We start from the raw sequence: 17254 nt of genomic DNA on the forward strand, positions 1-17254 counted from the left end.
TACATCAGGGACCAGCCGTTTGCTCTATGAAGGGTTAGGGTCATGAAGAGTAAGCTGGTTAGGTTGAGGGCATAAGGTAGATATTTTTTCAACTAACAATTTCAGAATGGCATACTTAGAGTACACACTTTATAGAACACACTTTATTGTGAACAAAGTACATAAATACACAGGCAAAACAACAGTTTTAAGCACCACAATGCTGAACATTGTTTTAAAAAAGGTTTTACGTTTGGACATGTTACAGAAAAACGATCTGTAACCAGCATCTGTATGACTTACTGTAACTGTTGATGATTCATCCTTATACTCCATTCCACACTGAAATATCAGACAGCTTTCAAAATGTAATTTTACTTAACAGTTGCTACACACAATGGTTAACTACATTTACTATCACACTTGAAATAAATAGTTTCAGTGATAACTACCTTTTAAAATGCCATCTATTTCATCCCTTCTGTTTTAATTGATACATAGAGACTGCAATTACCACTGCAACACCAGAGTTCTCTTGCATATCTGAAAAGCAAGCTTAGTTCAAATGAAATCGAGTTCCTCTCATTTGGGAATAATCCTCAAGTAATGCGGCATAAAACATGGCGGAGAGGCCATCAGCAGAGTGCCCACTGGCCTTTATCGTGACCGTAAGTCCTCTACAGCCTTCACATCTTCTTCTCCTTTGCCTTCTTGTCATTTTGGTCAAAAAGTGCACGGATATCTAGCATGGCCTGTCGAATGTTCTGTCCAAAGCGATACGAGTCCTACATGTCAACAGGCAGAAGTGGAGGGAGAACGCAATATAAAAAAATAAAAATAAACAAGTTGAAAGAGAATAAATAGTCCAACTTAAAGAAACTGGAAACAGAAAAGTAGGTGTAGAGTATGTGGGGGATTCCTACCGTCTCAGTGCTTGACAACTTGCTGGAGATGTGGAATGTGACAAGGTTTTCTCCCACTATGATATAAGACACACCATATCCATCATCGGCGACCTGTGGCAGAGGAAAAGACAGTATAATAGTATCTCTGACATGGGGGAATTGAGGGGTGCGTGTCAGTGCATTCTGCCATCAAGTGTGATTCACTCACAGGGCCGAAACCCCCTCCAGCACCCACATATCTTGGGAACTTGTTGATGTCAACCAGATTGAGCTGCTGTTGAGGGGTCTGACTGGTGGATAACCTCCATGGCTCTGACAGAACCTAGAGAGAGTTTTGCTCTTGTATTACAATCTCACTTATTAAACATTGGACTTGGACACATGCGTCCAACCAAACACAAACACCAAGAAGGACAAACAGACCTGTTTGAGGAACGGTGAGTCAATGCTTAGATACTTGGACATGATGTACAGACAGAAGAGGTGCCGGTCGATACCAGATCCTGTCATGGCCAGACGGTACATGTTTTGGTGCTTTTCTGCTGCCTTCTGGAACAGTTCTAGTCTCTTGGTACTCTGGTTATAAGAAAACAATTTGCCTTATTCAAGCCACTTAAGTCAAGCTATAGTAGCAAACAGACTATGCAGGGACAGTGGGGACAGTAGGATGGAGCCAATCAATGATGCCGAATAACAGTGGTCAGAGTACAAGAACTGACATGTTCTGGTCACCCACTCATCCATGGCAGTGTGACCTCATGCTTACTGGGCAGAGTTGCCATACCACTCCAATGGGTCTAATGAACTATTATGCAAGTACAATCACTTTTACAATGACAGCTCACCGTGGCACTCTTGTCATCCATGGCTCTGACAAAGGTTGTGGACTCCGAGGTACAGGAACGCACTGTCTCAGTACGACCCTCTCGGAACATCCGAGTCATCGAGGCCTCGTATGTCAGACAGAACCGCCCCTTATCCTGCAGCCCAGGCAAACACACAACAAACGTGTCCTAAGTGTTGTTCTAGCAGTGTTACAATGTGGCAACTATACATATATGACAGAATAGGGGTGGTGGAAAAAATCGATACACATTCGAATCGCGATTCAGTCTTATAGCAATTCACAAATTTCCTTTTTTAATTTTTTTATAATATATTATTTTTTTAATCTTGGAAAAAAAGGGAATCTATTTTGAATCGAATCGTGACCCCAAGAATCGATTTTGAATCGAATCGTGAGGTACCAAAAGATTCCCACCCCTATGACAGAAACCACTGTCGGACCTCTTGCCTATGCCTGAAACTACATATTAAGAAATGTAACTTGTCATTACCCTGAACTGTGCCAGCTGCAGAGCTAGCTGGATGAAGGCATCAGGACTGGTCCTGCATTTCTTAATCAGGCCTTTGCCAAACTCATCAAACAGACAGCCATGGAAGTCCACATCGTCAGCAATCTCCTTGGCCACCATGTATGAGCCTTCAATGATCTCCTGGCACTGAGGAAGGAAACTCCACAAGTGTCACAAGAAGACCAATGGCAGACCTGAAATGTTAGCATTATAAGAGATCATTGACATGCAATGGTCTCCTCACTTTGTCTGCTGAAAGCTGAAACTTTGCATTTGCATTTGGAACCAGCCATAGGTCTTACTATACCTCTTGTGGAATTTCCCACTGTAATTTGGTTGGGGGTGACAGGCCCTTGTTGACATCGCCCTTGCAGTGTCCCTCCTCTGTGTAGCCCAGATGGAAGCAGTCCGTTGCTAAGACATACTGTATACGCAGAGATACAGTTAAAGGGCTCGACATACTCACTTTAACAGTCACAAGACAATGCTTAAATATAGGTACAACATACAGTACATTAAACTAACCTCCCACATGTGTCCTACAATCGGTGCATCAGCCCAAGAATGTTCTGCGTTCACACCTAGTTTGCCATTCTTATAGGCGACCAAGGTAAAAGATTTGTCAAACCACCTGGGAGAAAGCATTCAGATTGTACATGGATTGGAAGCTCCCAAGTCGGGCACAAGAGCTTTCCTCAGTGTTTCCCTATTCTTCTACCTGTCGTAGCACTTCCCATGCAGCAGGGATTTGGCATACAAGTCCAAAGACTTCAACTTTTCCGGGTCGTAACCATGCGCTTCGTCGTCAAGCGTCAGAAAGAAGGCAGACGTCTCAATGGCGTCCAGCGAGGCTTTGTTCACACCCTGCCCGAAGTACTTTAGACGTGCACGTGCCCAAGGAACTCTGGGAATAGAGAGCATAGGGGGGGGGGATGCTTGTGTGTGTGAATTTGTCCATGCGTGTGTGTGTGTATCCGTGCGTGTGCCTACCTGTTTCCTGCTGTGAGGGCTCCCAGTTTGAGCTCCCCTGGCTGTGGTTCAGTGGGATCATTGAGGATCTTCTGAAACTGGGTCTCCAGCTCACTGGGCCAGAGGTGCCGGCCCCCGTGGTACAGCCACACCTTGAAGAAGCGGCCCTTGTGGTACACCACCAGATGCTTCCGGTCGCTCAGATGCTGGACAAAGTCTGAACGAAGGAGGGAAAGGGTGGAGGGTGGTTCAAGGGAGGCCCAGTACGAGAGGCTATGGACACTGTGGCATCCCAGAGAGACAGAGCCTCTCCGTCCACCTCAGCACCCCAACAGGGTTCAAAGAGGGAGACACCACAAGCCAGAGGTAAGAGCAGGACTCTTTGTCCTAACACTTCATCTGTTATTTCTTTAGTTCATTAAACAAATGGCAGTGCTACGTATGCGTCTCAAACCCATGTCTCTCCGTAGTTGCCACAACACACACCCTGTTCTCTCACAAATGTCTCACCTGTTTCAATGCCTGGGATGCGCGTGGTGTTAAACATTCTCTCCGATTGATAGGAACACATGGGCACAATACCGAGAGCCCTTAACTGGAGCAGAGAGAACTCGCATTATAATTTGTATATCTCAAAGGTGAGTCTATCAATGTTTTCAAACAGAAAACGGAGAAAGGGGGAGCAGGAAGAGGAGAGGATTTAGAGAAAGGGACACCGGAGTGATTTCTCATTACTGGTGCATGTTCTCCTCGCTCTAGTTTGCGTCGGTATTGCAGCATAGCGTGAACCACGTTGCCTGCCCTTGCTGCTTGCCTGTGTGTGGGTGTGATGTACAGGAGGTCCTAAACACAACACAACACACACACAGAAACAACACCGACAGTTAGGATCCGTTGGGTTGATTGACAGTTTAAAGTGCAAGACCTGCAGGAAGTGAAATGACTTGTTACCATGGCATAGAAGTTACTGTTGACCATGATGGGACTTCTGCCTCTAAGATAGATGTACTCCTCCCACCAGTCACTCACCTAGCACAGATACATCAGATACATCACCACCCTCCTCTGGCATCAAAACATAATCTGACGTAATACATAAATAATATAATCCCATTCTTGGGAATACCTACATAATTAGTGGCCCACCAGGATTTGAGTACAAGGTATTTCTGTAGTTTGGGTGCTTGGTCCTTTTTAAAGTCATTTGCCAGGATCTCCATTTGGTTGTACTGCCCATCATCCAGCAGGGGGCGAACTGACTCCAAATACTGGAGGGACACAGAGGTGAATGACACACATGAATGATGTTGAATGATGATGACACACTAAGAACCACCACCTCCCCAGACCACGCTGCCCGTCCACTCTCACCCTGCTGATGGTATCATCTACACTGGGCACTGGAAGTCTAGGTAAGGAGGCCTGGAAGCTGTAGAGAAGAGGCCTGCGCCCTGAGAACATCTTTACTAAGCTCTGAGGAAAGAGAAATGACTTGTATGTGTTCACAATGACCTGTTATGGATGCATAACATGCATGACATGCATAAGGTAGTGTGATTTCCTTTCTCCACAGTGCAAAACACCCAAACAGACTCACAAGCCACAATTTGGTGGTCAAGCTCATCTTTCCATGGGACTCGAAGATCCATCCATGGTAGGACAGCAGGATTTTGAGAGAGTACCTCAGTAGGTAGATAAGTGACAGCCACAGACCCGTGGCAAACAGGATGGCACTCAACACTGTCTGGGTCTGCACCGTCATGTAGTCACTGCAGGACCAGGGAACACACAAAGCAGCCTTCTGGTTTTCCATTCAACAATATCATTATTTATGTGTCAGCAGTAAACAGAATCTATACAAATAAATCTGACCTGACAGGCAAGGTCCTCTTGATGCTGTCTATCATGCCCAGGGAGGGGTCTATCCGGGTATACAGGGTGCTCATTATGGCAATCACAACAATCAGCCAGCTGGATGGACTGGCAGGGTACACACCTGTTAAAACTCCATTCTGGGAATAATGAAGACAAGTTAGTGGTTTCCTATGGACCAATGTTTCCCTCTTCTAGAAAAGAAATGATCAATGTCACTCATAGCCCACCCTAGACATGGATATGCTTTGGGTTCACATTTTACATTCTGGCCTTACACAAAGACCTTAGATTGGTAATCTAACAATGTTGGAACTACAGTAAATCTATCCTTTGAGGCCTGACCATATCAAACACTTGGCATCAGTGAAAGAGCCAAGCCTACCTTGAACCTAATAGCGCGCTTTCTCCATGATGTCACACCCGACAGGTAAATATGTTTGAGGACTTCACGGCTTAAGTGGAGGTCGATACCATCAGGTGTCACAGTGAACTGGAATCCCACCGCCTGATGCGCCTCCGCCATCCTGTAAAGTTTGACGGTAACTACAAAAACAAAAAGTGAGACAATAAAGGCAAGATCAAATGATCGTTTATCTCGTTCGGTAGGCTAAATTCGGTAAAGCAACACACACATGTGGAAGAACAGGTGAGACCGGTAGAGTATTGACCGTTATACCTATTGGCTATATTTACATTTATTCATTTAGCAGACGCTTTTATCCAAAGCAACTTCCAAGAGAGAGCTTTACAAAGTGCATAGGTCACTGATCATAATCATATATGAAAACGTAGTGAAGCTAACATGCATCAACTATATTCCAGCATCGCATTTAAAGTCGTGCAACGTAGTTGATAATTGCTCTTGGTTTCCATGGCTAATGTTTGGAGGTCACAAGTCCGGGCCTTTGGCTTTAGTGACAACTCAAGCTTGAATTTCTTTTTCCATGTCATAAGACAGGAGAACAGCCAAGTGGGGCAAAGTTGAAATGCCAAATATAGCTATAGCGATGATGCATGTGCTGCTACGTAGGATTTAAAAATATAAACACTGCAAACGTGGAAGATCACGTGAGGTTGGCCGTTACATTTACTATACGATGTTTTAAGATACATATTCTCTCTGAAAATGAGTGTTTGAAATATATGTTCTTTAATTGATCAATTCATGCAAATGTTTTATCCAATTCAGTCTATAAAGCCATAACCTATTTTCATCGTGACTTAAAAAGGCCCTAAAAACATTACAAGCCGTTGACCGTTTGGAATCGAAGAGGTTGTAGCCTATTTGTAATCCGTTGTCATTGTTGTCCGTTGTGAGGTTGCCGGAATAAGAACAAACGTTATTTTTACTCCAACAGCAATGAAAAGTAACGAATAGCATTCTACCCTAACCAAAAAAATCACAATATTGGCATACCTTTTTACAACCAGATTTTTCAGGTAAGGGAGTTTTCCGTGTTAAACTGTAATTCCTCTGGACTTGGCTTCAGTTTGTCCTCTGGTGTGACTTCAATACCCTTGGAGCAGCTTTCCTACGGTTTGAGAGTAGTGTATCTGGTGTTTTTTCCCACCCTCTCTCTCTCTCTCTCTCTCTCTCTCTCTCTCTCTCTCTCTCTCTCTCTCTCTCTCTCTCTCTCTCTCTCTCTCTCTCTCTCTCTCTCTCTCTCTCTCTCTCTCTCTCTCTCTCTCTGTAACTGGACACCCTGTGTGCTGTACTTTTAGAACCAATGATCTTCACTCTGGTTCTTAGTTGGTTAGCACTACTGTAGTTTATTGTCATATGAACTGGCATACATGTACAGTAGCCTATACACAGAACAAGGAAAGTAGTCCAAATACTTGCTTGCAGGGTCTCAACAACAATATAGGCCTACAGTACTATATTACAGTATTATTGCTTTACTGGCTGCGGGACAGATATACTGTATGTTTGTGTAAGGTTTCTCTGTTCAATGGAATTGTTTGTTTATGTAGCAACATTTTGCCAAATAACTTTATGTTCCATTTCCTGTTACACTGTTATAAGGTCGACCGTACACTTATGAGGAGTAATGACAAGACCAGGCTGCAGAATATGGGTCTATTAAAAATGAAGGTGAAAGAGTGCCTCGTAGTTGGTTGAGATGGGAAGAGGAGGGAGGACACTAAGGGAGAGTGTGTTGAGATCCAGTCTGACGATAGCATTGTGTTCGATTCCAGGCATATAGACCTGGTTACCTAGCACCGCTCCCTGCCCGGCTAATGCCACCTTCTCAGCCACTTGTACCTAGAACGAGACAAAAGGCATTGATCATCCAGGCTACCTTGTGTAAGATATTATCTTTACATTAGGCTACCGAATGTAAAGATAATATAGTATATGATATTATAATTATGCAATTTAATAATGAATCATTAATAGGGCCGAAATTGATAGAAACAATAGATTCCTGCAGTCACCTTCCCCCACTGCTGAAACTCCACAGAGAATGATGCCACTAGGTTTTCTGAGTTGTTCCCTCCAATTACAAACAGCTTGTCTGTGGCCCCCAGAAAGTAAACACTAGGTATGTCTGCATCAGTCCTGGTAAGAGTAGGGAGCAGCTCACACCAAGTGTCTATGAAAGATAGATAAATAGATTGATCAATAGATAGCCTAGATATGTGGTTAATAATACAGTCAACTCTGGAATTATTGGACCGGATTTATAACCATTTGCTAACTTAAGAAGCTCAACACACCCTCATTGGATTTGTGTGTTCTCTTGTCCTCCTAATGTTCCTAAACACACTGGTCAACTGAAGTCAAATTAAAGTCAACTATAAATAGGAAAAATGCTTCAGTTTCAGTTTCCTCAAAATAAATGTACTTCAGTTGAAGGTTGGATTGCTAAATTTCAGAAAAGGGACATTTTTTGCTCACCCTTGCCAGGGGCGCTATTAATTCCGGAGTTGACTGTACGTTACTCGAAATAAGGTACCTTTTCTGGTGTTGTACTGTAGGACCAGTTTCTCTGCAGTCCTCTGTATGTTTCCCAGGACATAGAGGAAGTGTCCCAGACTGCTGGTCAAAGGGACATCATGGGACATGGACATACTGAACAAGAAGTCAGTCATGGGCAACGAGGAAACAAATCTAAAAAGAGGGGGGATGACTGATTATTTACATTTACATTTAGCAGACGCTCTTATCCAGAGCAACTTACAGTAAGTACAGGGACATTCCCCCGAGGCAAGTAGGGTGAAGTGCCTTGCCCAAGGACACAATGTCATTTTGCATGACGAACCGGCAACCTTCTGATTGGTAACCTGATTCCCCAACCACTCAGCCATTATAAATGTATCATCCCAAATGATTGCCAATCCCAAACACAAATGATAATAGGGATAGCACAATTAATTCAAATGGGAATTGTGTTTTCAACATGTACTAAGGAGGCTTAGTCTTCTGTGGTTGTCTGCAACACATGGTTTGTTGACCAACCTCCATGTATCCTCCCAGGGGTTGTAGCACTCCACCGCAGTGTAGAGGGTGGTGCTGAAGTCTGGGGTCACCAGAGAGTCCAAGTACCAGCCTCCAACAGCATAGATACAGCCATCACATGCCACTGCACTGAAATGCCTTCTGTGCTGCAGAAACCGAGATTGTAAGTTATTTGTCTTCAATTGTGCTGTTTTTACAAACACTGCATACATGCGTTGTTTCATTATAACAAAGGCAGAAATGTTAGATTTCCAGGTGGCAGGTGACTGAAACCTACCTTGATCAGAGGGGCAGTTGAGACCCAGGTATTAGTAAAGGGATTGTATCTAAAAGAGGCCATTTTGAACTCCAACCCTCTTTTCAGTCGCTGCCTGTAACCACCTATGAAAAACAGGTAGTTATACAGGACCACTGTGGTGAAACACCACTTATCAGCCAAGAAGGGGAGCTCTGCGATTGGATGCCATTCTCCGTTGACCTCTGAACCCTCGAATCTGAAAATGTGACGGGCAGCTTCTGTCTCTGGGTCATTCCAAGAGGTCAGGTTCTCTTTTCTGAGGCTACACAGCTGGAGGTCACCCTGCGACCTCAGCCAAAGCAGCTCCGCCCTCTCCTGAGGATCCTCCCTCCTGAGAACAGAACCACAAGCATCGTGTTCTCTGTGTGCCTGCGTGCTTCCAGACTACAAACAGTAACATTGTGTACTGAACACACCTGGTGAGGTGAGGCAGCTCCAGCAGGTTTCTGCTCAGGTAGGTGAACACTGTTGTCCGCAATTCAGTGCAGCAGATGTCCTGGGCCAGACCCAGGTAGAACAGGCAGGTATCTGGGGTAAGCACACTGTCCAGGGCTGACAGGCACCGTGACAGGAAATCCTCAGCCAGGAGGTAGCTACCCACCTTAGGAAGCATTTAGTTTAGTTTGAGTCTGAACCTTAATAACCTTAATAAGAGAGCCCACCTGTATGTGAATCCCCAGCTCTTCTTTAGGAACATTAAAGCTGTTCCAAAAAGTGAATTCCAGAAGACTGTGAAGCACAGAGGATGGAATGTATTCCAGATGGATGAGGCTCTCTGAGGTCTCTCTCATACTGGATTCAGACAAGGCTCTGAAGTACTCACTGCAGGCTGAAAGCCTTCCCAGATCCACCTGACACATGGAGAAAGATCATAGCATATACTATGTATGGATGATTCATGGAACACCATAGTTTTGAATGTTTTCAGTATCCACAGTGCATTGATTTACATGGAAAACATGAGTGCTGGTCTGGATTGTAACCATGGTATGACTGCCATCTCCATGGAGATATGTGCGGTATCCCATATCAGTCTTCCATTCCTCATGAACTCCCCCTGTACATGCTCTGTCCATTGTTCCACCAGATGAAGCAGTCATCCAGGGGTGTGCTGCTGAAACCGCCTTCCACAACCTTGTAAAACAATGCTTCAACCACAAGCTTAACCACTGAAAAATAAATGTCAAATATGGCCTGAGACCAGACATTATATCCGGGGGAACAGTTTATCCAATGAAGAGGGAATTTCATCTGTTTAGTCTCACACAGGTTCAGTTACAGTCAACATAACCGATTGAGCATTTTTTACTGAGACAGATTTGCTGTTTATTTCATGCTGTACTAAAAACACAGCAGGTGCACATCACGACCAAAGGTTTGTGGAAACATTTCATCTTTAAAACAAATTGTATCTCAAGGTGAAGCAACAGTACTGCCCTTCACTTTTTTCACAAACCCCATTTGTAATGGAAAACTGGTTCCTGCCTGAGAGTCTGTTTCTTTCCTTGATCCACAAAAGCTCTCCAAACCACGTGCCTGATAAGCTAAACATACAGTCCAAAATGAAGTAGAAGTAAGGACAGCATCAGGTGTCTAAAATACTGTCAAAACACAGTAGTGGACAGATTCTAAACTACAAATCCAGGTGTGAATCTCTGTCAGGAAGCCTGTACTTGTATCACCCAGACTGGATACATACAGACTTATGAGCAGGACAGAGTTGTGCCCAGCTGGTCTATTTAAAGCCATTTGAAAATGAGAGAGGTGGGGATAGGGGACTGAAATGTGAGCCTCCAATTGCTATAACAGGACACACCATAGAACACACTCAAGTTTCTATCATCAATAGGTCATACTGTTCGGTACAACATGTACAGTGTAATTTATTTTACATGGTTACCCAGACCCAAATGTTTTATTTTGGGTTTATAGCGATTGCAAATTAAGTTTGTGAGTGTCAAATATCTACCCTCAATGGGTCCAACAGAATTATCCAGAACATCCTCAGGTATCAAGTATATTTATTAGCAGTTCAATGGCAACACTCAAAGCAGTGCCAAAAGGGAAATTATTATTTACATCAGAAGTTCTTTATAAGGTTTCTCATTAAGGCAGCATCAGCTAAAATGATTAAGAAATAAAACAGGAATACATTTTGAAATGTATAATCATTCAAAGCACTGAAACCCCAGCCTTGCTTTTCAACCTGATCCCATTTGTAATAATTGTTTTATTGTATCACAGAAGCATGCTTTTAATCTTGATTTTAAACAAATATGACGGTCACAAATGTGGACTGAAATGAAAACACCTCATACACAAACCGTTTGTAGGTTATACTAAAAGGAAATGCAGAAGTAGAGTTGGAATTTTGATTAGCTTTAAAAAACAAAACGGATTGCACTTTTGAAGCAATTCATCTTGATCTGGTTTTAAATCTTGTACAGTACAACTTTACTGTATGGTCATAATTGACATTAATGCATGTCACAATTTGACATGTTGATTATCAATTACAAAGAAAATCACTGAATTCAATGAGGTAGAATGACTCATGATTCACAAAGACTGCTAAAGTAAAAGCAATTACATCATTGCCAACTAGTTACCTGTTTTAAAGACAAAGAAAAGTGATGATAACTGTTGAGTTGAGAGATTTACATTCACAGTTTGGTGCCATGCTGCAAAGCCAACATTCTACAACATGCACAGTAAACCTGACTACGGTGACAACACAAAATGCAAAGAATCTTTGAACAGAAGATTTTGACAAATCACATGTAAGTGCAAGATGACAGGTGAAAAGCACAACTGTCTGGAACAACTGGATGTCCTTCAATTAAACAAGACCGTTTTACAGCATTCACATTGTGAGGATGAGGATAAGTGCATTGATTTAGACTGCAGTTAGAATAAAATAGTGCTGACACAGTATAGCACTTATTAATGCAAAGCAGAGTATGTGCTACTGAGGCAAATAAATAGCCAGCTATAAACTAAAGGGTGGATGACACCCCCAATCCTCTTGTATTGGTCTCGGATATAAACACACCTACAGTGTCGGAAATCTTTGGACCCTGCCACACCACTATGAAAAAGGACTAAGGGATGAAAAATGAAATATAGGACGGTTGATCTGATCAATGAGATCATTGTACTTTGTAGGAAATGTCAAAGTTAGGAGACAAGCTTTTTTTGCTTGAAGTAGGCATCAAACCGTGACTGGGCATAGTCCTGGAATGAGAGATCGAAATTATAATGTGATGTACCTTTACACACAGGTAATTGTTTTCCCTTAGGGGAGATGATGCTTCTTACCATATAGCCAAACTCAATCTTTGATATCCTTGCTTGGATGATGGACCACAGGCCCCAGAGAAAGTGGGAGGCCAATGCAAACCTAAAAAAACCAACAACAACATTGATATATGAGAGAAGTATAACAATTAATGATAGGATTGCAATAGTTTTATAGGAGACTTTGATACCTGTTGGCTTCTAGAAGCATGGCCTCTATGTAGCCCTCATCCTCATGCAAGGGTGTCTCCGAGCTGCCCCCTATCTCCAACAGATAGTTGTGGATGAAGTGGAGCTGCAGGAGACACAGGTGAATGGAGAACTGAATACATACAATTATATAATGAGCAAGATGTTGCATATATAATATAATGTATTAAAACTGGAGTTAAACCCCGCCTGTACACTGAATTTCAAAAGGTATGTTTTTATTTTATTACATTTTATTTTGAATGTGTGCTCTCCCGATGGATCCCTTAAACACACATACCCATTTGCCTCTAGGTGGTGCCATGTGGCCAAAAGAAATGCAGTTAGCTGCTAATATTAAAGCAGCAGTTTGTTAGACCTTGGTGACCCCTAAAGGACTATGCCCTGCCTGGCCTGGCCTTAACAGCTGCGCCTTATAGGTCACCTTAATATACTTCTATTTATTTGTGGCATCCAAACAACTTCAGGTGCTTCACTGCACATCCTTGGGTTTTGAGCCACACACCTACCACATTTAAACTTTATACAGTGCCCGATTTGTGAAATAATGCTAGTTATAATCCTGGCATTATGGTATGATGATGTAATGCATAAGCATAGTGAAATAGATGATAAAGGATGACTTAGATTGGGGTGAGCATCTGTGATTATAGTTAGTGGATGACCTCACCTGCTGCTCCCTACTGGGATAGTTCTCTGCTGTAGCCTTGTAGAAAGGCCACTGGCTGTATGTGTAGTCGTACATCCATTCACAGAAATGGTTACCAAAGTCAAAGCCCCTAATGAGAATGACAACAAAGAAGACATTAAAGAAAACTGTATTCCAGTTTCAGCATCATTTCACCCATTTGTTGACACGGTAAACAACAAAACCTGTACCTGTAATTGTAACTGCTGTATTCAAAGTCGATGAGCATAAGTTTCAGTGTCGAGGACTGATCTTTGCCCCTCAGAATCAGGATGTTACCTAGTCATATCAGAAACAGAATCTGGTTTATTCGCCATGTAGGTTTACAGAATGTATTGTGGCAGGAAGGTGCATACAATAAACATATTTGGATCTTAAATAAAAAAACAATAGTCTGGCTAATTCTAAGAACTAAACAATGTAAAATATATATATAAAAATAAGGAGTAGACAGAAGACTTCTACAGCTTGTATTATGCTTCTCACGTACACACTGCCTGAAGTTGGCCCTCCACCCAACGCAAAACATTAGCAAAGGTCTCAATCATTTGTGCTGGTTTGTGACAGGGCAGACTCACAAATAGCCTTAATCTTGATTACTTTGACAAACCAGTCAAAACAGTTTTAGGTCATGATCATGTCTGATCTCACCCAAACATAATGGGTTTGTGTATAGAAACTGAATGAGGATATAAGATGCTTGGTTTAGTCTGTTATTATTCCAATTATGTACCTATTGGTTGTCAGTGATACACATGCCTGAACTCCTACCTAAACATAGCCTCACCAGGCTTCCTCTTACGTTTGGTAACATCATGTTCTGCTAGGAAGGGTCTGACAGCGGAGTCAGGCAGCGGATCATTGTGGGGGGACAAGATGACTCTTACCTTCCTGAACGTCATTATGGCAGAACACCACAGGAGATGGGGTTGCTGTTAGCAGCTTTCTAATCAGGAGGAAGAGATTGAGTGGGAAGGTGAAAGACGGGAAGACGATTGAGAGAGAGAGAGAGAGAGAGATGAGAGAGAAAGAGAGAGAGAGAGAGAAAACAATGGTCTCTTGGGTTTAACAAAACAGTAATTGTTACATCTCATAGTAAACATCACAACAGCAATCACGGTGCATTGCTGTTGGGCGTGGGAGCCACACACCTGTCAGCTTACGTCCGGTGGTGTTTATCAGGCATGCAGAAACACTGCAGGATTACAGAACACATTCCTTCCACGAACAGTGGAAGGAATGTGGGGGGTCAGAATAGATTCTGAAGCCATTGCACAGTACATTGTTGGTTGGAGCAACTACCTAACTGTAGTTATATTAGACAAGCCTAGACCAAAACCCAATTTTTCAGAGTGAATATTAGACAAATGAGATGTTAAGCAACCAGGTGGACTGCAACAGTGACACAGTCATTTATTCCCATCTCAAGATGTAGCACTACATGGTGAACGGTCAGAGTACAGGAAAGCTCTGATGCTGGTGAGTGTTCAAATAGGTCCTAACCCAACTGGGGGAGAGGTCAACCTATCTCGCTACACTGAGAACATTATAGTCCTCTTTCTGTCTCTCTCTGCCACATGATTGAAGAAGAAATGTCAGATAGTGAGTGCCTCTTGTCCCTATATCCAAGGGAATACTATTGAATGGATGCCAATTTTAATGCCAATGCTTTAATGCCAATCCTCACTCACCGGAGTTTCTCCAGCTCAGAAGGAAGATCTAATTTCATTAGCTTGTTGTATTTCTTCACGTGAGCTTCTCTGACAAATTTCAGATTCATCACTTGATTCATGTACCTGCAAAACACAAACAGAAAATGTGTGTCAGTATGTGCTGGGATTAATCATGCTTTGTTCTTCTACGTGCAAACTGAGAAACCACATATTTGTTGAGCAGGTTCTGATCAGACAAAGTATTGTCGTATTCTCACTTGTCAATTGTCCCAAACAACCACTTGGGCTCCTTGTTGAATGGCATCGCCATTCTGTGGAAGCATGCCAGTTTGGAGGCAATCTTAGCTGAGATTTCTGGATCTGACAGCTGCTCTGTCTTCATACGGGTATTCTGGTTGGGTACAGAAATGTTATATCAAATGTATTATTTGTGGTTGATACTAGAACGTAATTATAAAAGTATATTTTGTTTTTTACTCAGTATTCCATTGAGTGTGGGGGAAAGGGTTACTGTGTGTGTGTGTGTAAGTCATCATACTGGTAGGTACTGTTCGAGGCGTCCCTCTGGGAAGATGCCATACAGCTGTGGCCCCAGTGTTCGCTCTGCAAGGATGGCAAACATCACACTCTCTAGGACCAAAGAATCAACCCCCTGCCACACACATCCAAGTTAGTCATTATGTCTAAGAAAAATAACTAGTCTGAGCATTTCTCATCTAACCCTAACCCTTCTAGCCTAATTGTCACAATGTCATGACTCTCTACCCTTTCCCTTTCATCTAAAAGTTAATAAGCAGACACTTGCAAAAGTAAACATTTTACTTGAAGGGATTGATAGTACAGACCTGCAGAATGGCTCCATAGATTCGGAGCAGTACCCTGAGCGGCTCGTCGCCCATGCGATTTACATTGTCAGGTAAACTGCACATGTACAAAAGATTACTCAGTCCACCACTGCAAACACAGGGCAAAAAATATTGGACATTGGACACAAATTATCAAAGCTGTGCACACGTGGCAAGAAAAGTTGTAAGTGGGAAGTTATATAATATAACGCCAGTTGTTGTATATGTAGCCGTAAGATCTGTGTTTGTGTTTAAGTGTGGTAGCTGCTACTAACCTCACAATGCTGATCTGAAAATCCGCTTCTGGAATGGTCTTCCATGAGCCAGACAGAAAGTCTCGACACCAAGCAAACGCCCTGCCTTTAGTGTCCCTGTCCACTTCCTCGCTTCGTCCATCCCGATACGACTCTGCTTCAGAGTCATCATCACCATTGGCACCCCCAGGGCTCGGTGTCCTTAAACTAGTCTCGTTAGCGACGGAAATACTGTCTCCCACTCTTCTCCTTTCCAGGGAGGGATCAGTGTCTTCTGTTGTAAGAGTAGGAATGTTTCTAAAAGCCTGTGTCTTTTCGGATTTGTCCAAAGCACCTTCGCCGTGGCATGTAATCGTATTTTGCCCCGACTGCATTGTAATCTGTTTTGCGTTAGCAACTGAACTAAAGGTTAAGGATGCAAATTCAGATGGAATGTGTTTCTCAATTGCCGTAGATTTCCATTTAAAGATGGCTATCATGAACAGTCTGACATACTCGATCTTAATCGCATAGAACTGGATTGTGATAAACCGTTGATTGTGAGTGTCTGCGTTTTTCTTCTTCTTTGAATTTGATTGGCGTATTGTATCTAACTTAAAGGTGCACACATCGCCACCTACTGTGCAGGGGTGTGTGGAAAGTCACTACAGGACAGTATATTTCTTTCCCTGCAACATGTATTCACACCAAACACTTACGGAACGTAAAAAAAAGTAATTTTACAGAGTAAGAAAGTGTAGATTTAATTTGTATCTGAAACTATATGGTATTGAGCATAAATGAATGTGTGTATTAAACAGTAATGAATGTACGGTTGAACAGTCAATACACACTGGTTTGTAAATGATAGGTAAGTAAGCAACTGTGGAGGGTCATTTGTGAACAAGAGGGATAATTCCAAAACAGTGGCCTTACATTATGCATTCTACAGGTAGAACATGATTATGTAGTAAAGGTCTCTCTGTAGACATGGAATTCATTTAAAACCATTTATTTATGGCATTAGATAAACAACCAAACATGGCCACAGTCACAGGATATGCTATTCTTAATTTATTTTTCAGGACTTCACACCAAGTGAACCAAACAGTTCCCCATTAACTGTGAACAACCTGGCAAAGACCTGCTTACTTTTAGAATGGGTGGACTTATTGGCCAGCCCCCTCCCTTAATTTGTATTTAACGGTTATTCAACCAGGAAAGTAATTAAGAAGAAATTCTTATTTTCAATGGCAGCCTTTGTAGTGGCAAAAGCTAGCTGAGGGGAAAGGGCTGCAAGACAAAACATATAAAACAAAGATTCTAGGAGAACAACAGTAAAAACTGTGGGAGTCAGGTGGCTGAGCGGTAAGGGAGTCGGGCTAGTAATCTGAAGGTTACCGGTTCGATTCACGGCTGTGCCAAATGACGTTGTGTCCTTGGGCAAGGCACTTCACCCTACTT

The 17254-nt window shown here is 42.6% G+C and overlaps 3 protein-coding genes across 5 annotated transcripts; all 3 read right to left on the reverse strand.

Moving 5' to 3' along the window:
- Window positions 1–128: 128 nt before the first annotated feature.
- cpt1b (carnitine palmitoyltransferase 1B (muscle)) lies at window positions 129–6638 on the reverse strand. Its single transcript, XM_067235505.1, has 19 exons — window positions 6501–6638; window positions 5466–5626; window positions 5081–5220; window positions 4806–4977; window positions 4580–4681; window positions 4339–4476; window positions 4160–4237; window positions 3944–4051; window positions 3719–3803; window positions 3230–3425; window positions 2958–3143; window positions 2765–2870; window positions 2547–2663; window positions 2222–2386; window positions 1730–1864; window positions 1308–1460; window positions 1093–1206; window positions 903–995; window positions 129–764 (listed from the first exon to the last, which is right to left on the reverse strand). Exons 2-19 carry the CDS (start codon window positions 5604–5606, stop codon window positions 666–668), a joined length of 2328 nt encoding a protein of 775 aa, XP_067091606.1. The 5' UTR covers window positions 5607–5626; window positions 6501–6638; the 3' UTR covers window positions 129–665.
- Window positions 6639–6826: 188 nt separating this feature from the next.
- Window positions 6827–10517, reverse strand: LOC136942183 (kelch-like protein 42). 2 transcript variants are annotated; one of them, XM_067235009.1, is made up of 8 exons: window positions 9795–10517; window positions 9507–9695; window positions 9261–9445; window positions 8824–9175; window positions 8547–8692; window positions 8044–8123; window positions 7523–7680; window positions 6827–7349 (listed from the first exon to the last, which is right to left on the reverse strand). In XM_067235009.1, the coding sequence occupies exons 1-8, from the start codon at window positions 10050–10052 to the stop codon at window positions 7167–7169; spliced, it is 1551 nt and encodes a 516-aa protein (XP_067091110.1). In that variant the 5' UTR covers window positions 10053–10517; the 3' UTR covers window positions 6827–7166. The 2 variants fall into 2 exon arrangements, with proteins under 2 accessions (XP_067091110.1, XP_067091109.1); XM_067235008.1 differs by having other exon boundaries at window positions 8044–8198.
- Window positions 10518–10860: 343 nt separating this feature from the next.
- Window positions 10861–16372, reverse strand: chkb (choline kinase beta). 2 transcript variants are annotated; one of them, XM_067234635.1, is made up of 11 exons: window positions 15833–16372; window positions 15558–15666; window positions 15251–15364; window positions 14970–15103; window positions 14731–14835; window positions 13927–13985; window positions 13231–13318; window positions 13022–13130; window positions 12333–12436; window positions 12163–12244; window positions 10861–12078 (listed from the first exon to the last, which is right to left on the reverse strand). In XM_067234635.1, exons 1-11 carry the CDS (start codon window positions 16288–16290, stop codon window positions 12022–12024), a joined length of 1419 nt encoding a protein of 472 aa, XP_067090736.1. In that variant the 5' UTR covers window positions 16291–16372; the 3' UTR covers window positions 10861–12021. The 2 variants fall into 2 exon arrangements, with proteins under 2 accessions (XP_067090736.1, XP_067090737.1); XM_067234636.1 differs by having other exon boundaries at window positions 15558–15633; window positions 15833–16296.
- Between the last annotated feature and the right edge of the window lie 882 nt (window positions 16373–17254).

Source organism: Osmerus mordax, chromosome 4, assembly GCF_038355195.1.
Source record: "Osmerus mordax isolate fOsmMor3 chromosome 4, fOsmMor3.pri, whole genome shotgun sequence".
NCBI classification, from domain to species: domain Eukaryota; kingdom Metazoa; phylum Chordata; class Actinopteri; order Osmeriformes; family Osmeridae; genus Osmerus; species Osmerus mordax.

What these genes read in the sequence shown, in the direction of transcription:
- cpt1b (XM_067235505.1), bottom strand. Translation starts at nt 5,606, where the DNA reads ATGGCGGAGGCGCATCAGGCGGTGGGATTCCAGTTCACTGTGACACCT. An exon ending in TTGTAGGACACATGTGGGAG is followed by an intron (nt 2,664 to 2,764) that starts GTTAGTTTAATG and finishes CTGCGTATACAG; the next exon opens with TATGTCTTAGCAACGGACTG. An exon ending in AGTGGGAAATTCCACAAGAG is followed by an intron (nt 2,387 to 2,546) that starts GTATAGTAAGAC and finishes TTCCTTCCTCAG; the next exon opens with TGCCAGGAGATCATTGAAGG.
- LOC136942183 (XM_067235008.1), bottom strand. Translation starts at nt 10,052, where the DNA reads ATGTCTGGTCTCAGGCCATATTTGACATTTATTTTTCAGTGGTTAAGC. An exon ending in ACAGTACAACACCAGAAAAG is followed by an intron (nt 7,681 to 8,043) that starts GTACCTTATTTC and finishes TATCTTTCATAG; the next exon opens with ACACTTGGTGTGAGCTGCTC. An exon ending in AGTTTCAGCAGTGGGGGAAG is followed by an intron (nt 7,350 to 7,522) that starts GTGACTGCAGGA and finishes GTCTCGTTCTAG; the next exon opens with GTACAAGTGGCTGAGAAGGT.
- chkb (XM_067234635.1), bottom strand. Translation starts at nt 16,290, where the DNA reads ATGATAGCCATCTTTAAATGGAAATCTACGGCAATTGAGAAACACATT. An exon ending in GCCTCGAACAGTACCTACCA is followed by an intron (nt 15,104 to 15,250) that starts GTATGATGACTT and finishes GTACCCAACCAG; the next exon opens with AATACCCGTATGAAGACAGA. An exon ending in TCTGAGCTGGAGAAACTCCG is followed by an intron (nt 13,986 to 14,730) that starts GTGAGTGAGGAT and finishes CCTCCTGATTAG; the next exon opens with AAAGCTGCTAACAGCAACCC.